This window comes from Dermacentor silvarum, unplaced genomic scaffold (assembly GCF_013339745.2).
Source record: "Dermacentor silvarum isolate Dsil-2018 unplaced genomic scaffold, BIME_Dsil_1.4 Seq900, whole genome shotgun sequence".
In the NCBI taxonomy this organism is placed as follows: Eukaryota; Metazoa; Arthropoda; class Arachnida; order Ixodida; family Ixodidae; genus Dermacentor; species Dermacentor silvarum.
The window spans coordinates 5,338-11,773 of record NW_023606946.1 but is presented as its reverse complement, the minus strand read 5'-3'; the positions used below and the strand labels follow the sequence as shown (position 1 = coordinate 11,773).

General features: G+C 46.6%; 1 protein-coding gene across 1 annotated transcript; it reads right to left on the bottom strand.

The window, feature by feature from the left end:
- Nucleotides 1-1,337: 1,337 nt before the first annotated feature.
- On the bottom strand, nt 1,338-5,718 carry LOC119435764 (leukocyte elastase inhibitor B-like). The gene is given in 4 exon segments (XM_037702488.2): nt 1,338-1,761; nt 1,763-2,425; nt 2,427-2,627; nt 5,127-5,718. Coding segments are annotated over 4 exon segments (1,203 nt in total). The 5' UTR covers nt 5,166-5,718; the 3' UTR covers nt 1,338-1,461.
- Between the last annotated feature and the right edge of the window lie 718 nt (nt 5,719-6,436).

Here is a 6,436-nt window from a genome sequence, read left to right as displayed (position 1 = left end):
CTTGACAGACGTACGCAACAGATGTCGTTTCGTATTGAGCTTAATTGATATAATGCTTCGAAATGCTTATCAAACCCGATAAGTGCATTAGAGTTTTCTTTGCAGATTTTTAAAATCAGCATAAAGAGAGAAAGCGCCTCCTCACATGACACAGTTACAGCCAATGACGGTCAAGGTTAAATGTAGTCAGGTAATGAACATTATTACGGAGTCGCCAACTACTCAAAAGACTATCTGTGTTTTGGGACATTAAACCACATCAATCAGCCACTTTTTCATCGTACCGTAAAAGAAAGCTTCCTGTGAAGAGCTCGCATGATGCCTTGATTTCGACCGAGAATGCAGGTACGATGTTGGCGTGACAGTTGTACATGCACCACATATTAAACACACACAGCCCGTCTGCTGAGAGGTCAAATTGTTAGGCTTAGAGTCCTAAAACATCACATGGGCTATGAGACACGTCCTTGTGATGGGCTCCGAATTATTTTGACCATCTTGGGGTTTCTTTAACGGGTACCCAAAAAGAGCGTTCTTCTATTCCGCCACCATCAAAATGTGGATCGCGTTCGAAAATAGAACCCGCCAACTTCGTGCTCCTGAACAGAACTTCGTGCTCCTGAACAGAACCTCGTGCTCTGGAGCAAACCTCGTGCTCCGGAGCCACTGACCATGAGCCATCACAGCGAGTACACAACTGTTGAAAGTAGTGCTCTACAGCGAGTTGTAAACGCTGCTAGCAAATATTCAACTTTCGTGTGTTTACCACTTGCCGAGAACAGTCTGGCGTCACAGACGACACAGGGCCTTAGTTCTCGATAGCAACGACGCCGGACATTTATGCCTACGTTTGCGGTGCAGTCGACGCGCTAACCACATTCATGCGATAAGCGTTGCTGCTGGGCTACCGGATTTAGCTCTGACTGCATGTACACTGCAGTGACTTACGGCTATGGCGTTCCGGTGCTATGCGTAGGTCTACGGTTCGGTTCGATTCAAAGCTAAAGCGATCCCATTGTTATAGGAGCACAATGCAAAAACAGCTGTGCACATTCGTTTATCGCGCCTTGCACCATGGTGCATTGCTTATGATGTATCTTTGGGGTTCAAAGCCTCGTCGATCTTTTTGATTGTTATTGTGTAACAAATGATCTCACGACAGAAAAATATTACTTAATTGTTATCACTCCTAAAGTTTAACCTCGCCTGCCCCTGCGGCTACCAGTGCGCAATGTACCACCTTCACGCACGTTGTTACGTCGGCAGTACCGATATGGCTGTCAAACATACCTCTTGCCCAGAAGCCCGAAGAAATATTCCACAAATCAAAAGCACGACACCTCCTTTATTACGACTAGAGAGTTGAGGATAGTGTAGCATGAACAAGTAGCGATAATTTAGTGGAATATGTCAGCAAGGTATAACTGATTGGACCCCTATTATGTGCTTCGCTGGAGTCATTTACTCGTGCATTTCGCTGCTTAGAGTTGGCGGACAGACCCCACTGAAAAGCACTACATCTGGATCATGACTGCGTATGATGAACATGAACGGGCGATCTACAACAAATCGAACGTCATCGAATCGCGCACAGTAGGTCATCATAACAATGGCAGTGGCCGCAGCAGCTTCCGTGCCTTCCTCGTTGACCTCCACGAAAGCTTTGTGAAACACTTCTGAGGCCAAAAGCTTCCCACTCGCGCTGATACCGGTGAGGTCAGCAGACGGTGTGAAGAAGTCTTCGATTCCCATAGCAGTCAATATTTGCCTTGAGGTTGATCGTCTGTTCTAGCTTGAACTTCGGGAGGTAGAGCTTGACATCCGATCGAAACGAAAGATGCTTCAAGAGGTCAGAAAGTTTCTGACTGGTCAGGCGGTCCTCAATTTGAGACAGTCCTTCGACATCGTCGGGCAGAAGGATAACCATGGACGTCTTTCCACCCCGGTACGGTATCTCTAAAGCACTCACGCCGAGTTCTTCATTGTGACCCATTTTGTAATCGTTCTTCTGGTACATCATGTCCACTTCCTTCTTGTTCTTCTTGTCTAAGTGAAAATTGGAACGGTGCGTTGACTTGGGATCAAACTGCGAGTTCCAAAGACCCTTGAAGTAGATGGCATTCACAAGTATCAGACTGGTCAAGCCGTCCACGCTTCCAGGTGGAAGAAGGTCTCTGATCTTCGATTCCGTGGCTTGTTCGACCCAGGCGTTAACTTGCTGCCTAACGTTTTCGTAGTTTGTTTTGAAGTCGACCGATTCAATCGTGGCGCTGTAGGAGTCCCGAAGAAGGGCGAGGTAGCTGTCCAGTACCGGAAACGTCTGCTCCGAGTACATCCGGTTGGCCACGTGCAGCTTCACGTCCGGGGCAAAGCCAGGAAGCTTAGAGAGGAAGCTGGCAAAATGCTTGTGAACGTCGTCGCTGCTTGACGTGCAGGACATCGGCGAGCTGCTTGGCAGTGGCATTGCGTGCTCCGGACAGAGCCATGGAGAGAGCGGCGCAGATGCTGAAGGGAGAGTAGAAGATGTTTCCACTGGAGCCATTCTTTGAGACAAGCTGTTTGTACAGGTCGAGAGAGAATTGGAGCAGCGAGTCTCCCAGGGGGTTGGTGGCCACTGTCTCTGCCATCTGCAAGAGAGTTACAACAGCTGTGTCAGATGCGCAGGAGTGAAAGTAAGAACACGTGCATGACTCTGAACATACGCAAAAATGCAGCAGAATTTGCATACCAAATAAGCTCATCTTGCGAGCAAGTCCACAACTTCACCCGAACTCGGGAACGAATGCCATCAGGCACTCGATCAGCTCATGGTATTGCGATGGCAGTTACGTCCCTTGTAGGGATTTTTACTAGGCGGACGGAAGTTCCTTGCGTATGGCTTGCAAACGCAAGCTGCTTGGTTTCCGCCAAGGCAGTTAGGGATCCGTTCGACGATGCACGCAAGCTGCACTCGTGCGACGTAATACACCTCTGTTTCTGAACAACACAGAAACGATTCTATATTGTTTCGACATTTTTCGATAAAATCGGTAACCATCACAAGCACCCGTTGATACTTCATGAACAAATAAGTTATATATAGTCGTACTTTGTAAAAGTAAACTGCGTGAATTTGCGCTGTAACTACGAACTCCGCTCTAAAGCATCCGCTGTGTAGCGGGGCAGCTCCGTAAAGACGATGGATGGATCATTCTACCATGGTCTAGGATGTTAGGAAATTGAAACACTGGGGGCCGGCTTTCAAGTTTTAGTGAAAGCTCCACTCGGACTTTCGAAAACATAAGGGACAATTGAGAAAACTTCCCCTATGTTTCAGTTGCACTCAAAAGCCTTAGTTCATAGTTAGGATTCAACATTTTCAGTTTTGATTTTCCGAAAATTCGGCGTACCTACTTCGGCTTTTTTTTGTTTGTGTTACAGATAACTGCTCGGGCAGGGCTTACTGATTTTTAACCCGTCTTTGTGTTTTCGGAGTATATCTTGCCCACTAATTTTTCTGACTCTGAAACGTGCTGCATAACAGCTGATCCTGCTCTTCAACACCGTAGTCGCATCCAATACACAGAACTACAACGTTTTCAAGAAGCAGTCCATAACAAGGGCAAACATTAATGCTATATCGCGATGTCACTATGCGGGAATTAAGAAAATTCACTTGTTGTTCGAGCACAAAGAGCATGAGACTTTATTGCAACAGTATGCGGGCACTGTGCTAATAGAGACAACAAAAAATAAACTGCCAAGGTAGGCACAACCTCGCGTTACCATCATCGAACTTGCCCTGTTATCTGCATAGCGCGAGAACTGCAAAGACCCGGGCTAGCGTTTCGATGACCATCTGTGTCAGTGCAAGCGAATAGAAGGACAGTTAAAGAACGGTATTCTTTTTATTAAGGGAACGGTGTGCTTGAAGGTTTATTTGTGAAACTATTGAGGTGGCGCTTGTTGTTTCAATAAAACTTAGGTTGGGACTAGTTGGTGCATGATATTTTATACATTGTATTCAGCGCCAGTGCATGTCTTGTCTCTTCTTTGTGGTTGTCCTGTGTTTCTGAGCTGATTTTTTCACTTTTGTTGCTTCATTGAGTATAATTCCAAAGAGACCAGGCCTGTTAACCATCACATTTGTAGCGGTAGTATAGGGTGCCAGCACGTGCGTCTCAAACAGTTTCTTGGCGTTCGACCAGCTCAACGACTAAGGATCCCCCGGGGTAACTCTATTGCGCGGGCGCATGCGCCTTTTGCGGCGGCGTCTTTGTTTCGGTGGTGAAAGTGGAACGTCCGACCACCTACCGAGAAAACGGGAAAATGACCCAAAGAAAGCTAGTCTCTTTAAAAATGAAAACACACTTCGCATGGCTCCTTGAGCTTGTGCGCTCGATGTGTTGAATGTGACGTACTGCAAAAGGAGATTTTGGAATAATCGAAATGCTGAGAGACCGCAACCGCTCATTAAGAACAAAACGCTAATGACGACACAGTGGCACCGTCATTAAAAAATCTCTGGGTGCACGCGGAACACTACGTCCAAATATCATTGGGAAATAATTATATAAAAAACAATCATTGATAGTGACGCTCAGCAATCTTTCAAAAGTTTCACCCACAAACGAAAGATCTTAAATTTTCAGCTTAGTTTTCAACTAGTAGATTTTTTTTCAGCGCGGTTAGGGCGCCCTCTTGTGGCTAGGAAATGAAACACTTACAGGAATGCGTTGTCCGAAGACGAAAGGCGGCGCTACTTTCTTTCCATTCTACGTACAAGTATGCGACTTCTCGAGTCAGTCATTTATAAAGCCCTCCTCGCGACGCGTGATGGGGCATGACATTGTCTAGTTCTTGTTTCTTGAGTGCTGCTATAGAAGTTTACGTACCATCACAATGTCAACGAGCTGTCGCACGCGTACATAAAAAATAGTTCGATCCAAAAGCAACACAACCTGTGCTGCATCACCACTAAAATATAGACATCTTTTTTTTTTTTTTGCATTCCAGCTCCACGGGAATGCGACCGCTTAAGCCACGTTCATAAGCGCGCCTTCGCCTGTCACGTTAAGCTTTTGCTCCGGAGCAGATCTAGCTCCATATCAGAAGGGATACCGAGACAGGCATGCGAGTATACACACATGTGCGCGGACGCCCTTGCGGATTTTTCCCGTCCACATCTTGTGGTCGTGTGACAAATTCCTCGAGTGTCACCAAACTTTTTCACGAGCACAATCGTGCGCACAGCGGTGTACTACACCTACACGAGCGCACAACCGTATAACACCCGTGGTAGGTTCGGAGGCCCAGTCAAGCGTAGCCTCGGTTTGAGCCTCGTGAAGACGGTCGTCGCGTACTGGCGCAGCTGCAGCGAAGCGTGGGCCAAACAATAGTGACGGCGATATCGAGGAGTTGGAGCACAAAGGCAGCGTGAGTCATCCTACTTCAAAATCGTACAGCTGCACCACCACATGCGAGCTGGAGGCCTTTCGAAAACACGCGCACATGAAAGGAACGATGTCGTAACACTGCACCTTACCACTGCGGAATGCCTACCGCTAGTGCCGCAACAGTTAAGGAACTTGCGTAATTCACGCCGAGGAATGTCGCGCCGCATATCGACGTACGGTTTCGAGGATGTGAAAGTGTGCCCGACAGTCGTTCAACAACAACTGCTGCAGCCGGAGCGTGTAAATGCACGCATAGACGCTACCGTAAGCACAGTGGTCTGATATTGCAAACGCGTACAGGCTCAGTTGTTCAGTTTATTACGTTACACCTTGTAGTGTAAGCACTATAAACAACACCATGACGTCACCACATCTTGTGTTTCCTCGTGACACCAAAGCAAGGGGTAAATTTTTTATGGCTACTTTAAAAACGGCTAGTTCACTGCTCGACAGCGGGAACAAAATGTATTTAAGGGATTTCACGTACTTCATACGTATCCACGAAGAAAAGAAACCCAGAGGATATGAAATTCAAGCGGTTGTGTTTCCCGCCTAAACAAAAGCGTACGACTCTCATCGCACATAAAAAAATAATCAGCTACGCACTCACCAGTGCAGTTTGTATTCACGAACCGTTCATTGTAATTCAAACAGTGTAGCAAAAAAAAAAAAGAAAAAAAAAAAGAACTGCATGCTGAAGCCGGTAGAAACGAAACGGACAGACACTGCTGTTTACCAGCCTCTAAAACGGTGGCTTTATGGCCGTCGAGATTATAATTTCATTATGCCCTTGCTGAACTTACTCTCAGGCTCCTGTGCCCTGAGAAAGGTCCGTGCATTAAGTGACAATGCACACAGGCCTTTCTATGTTCAATCTAGCGAGAATAAGCGTTCTGTAGAGGAACAACACGAAAGAGACACACAAACACACACGAACACACACAAAAAGGGCGAGAAAGAGAGAGAGAGAGAGACTAAAAACAAGCACACACACCTCGCAA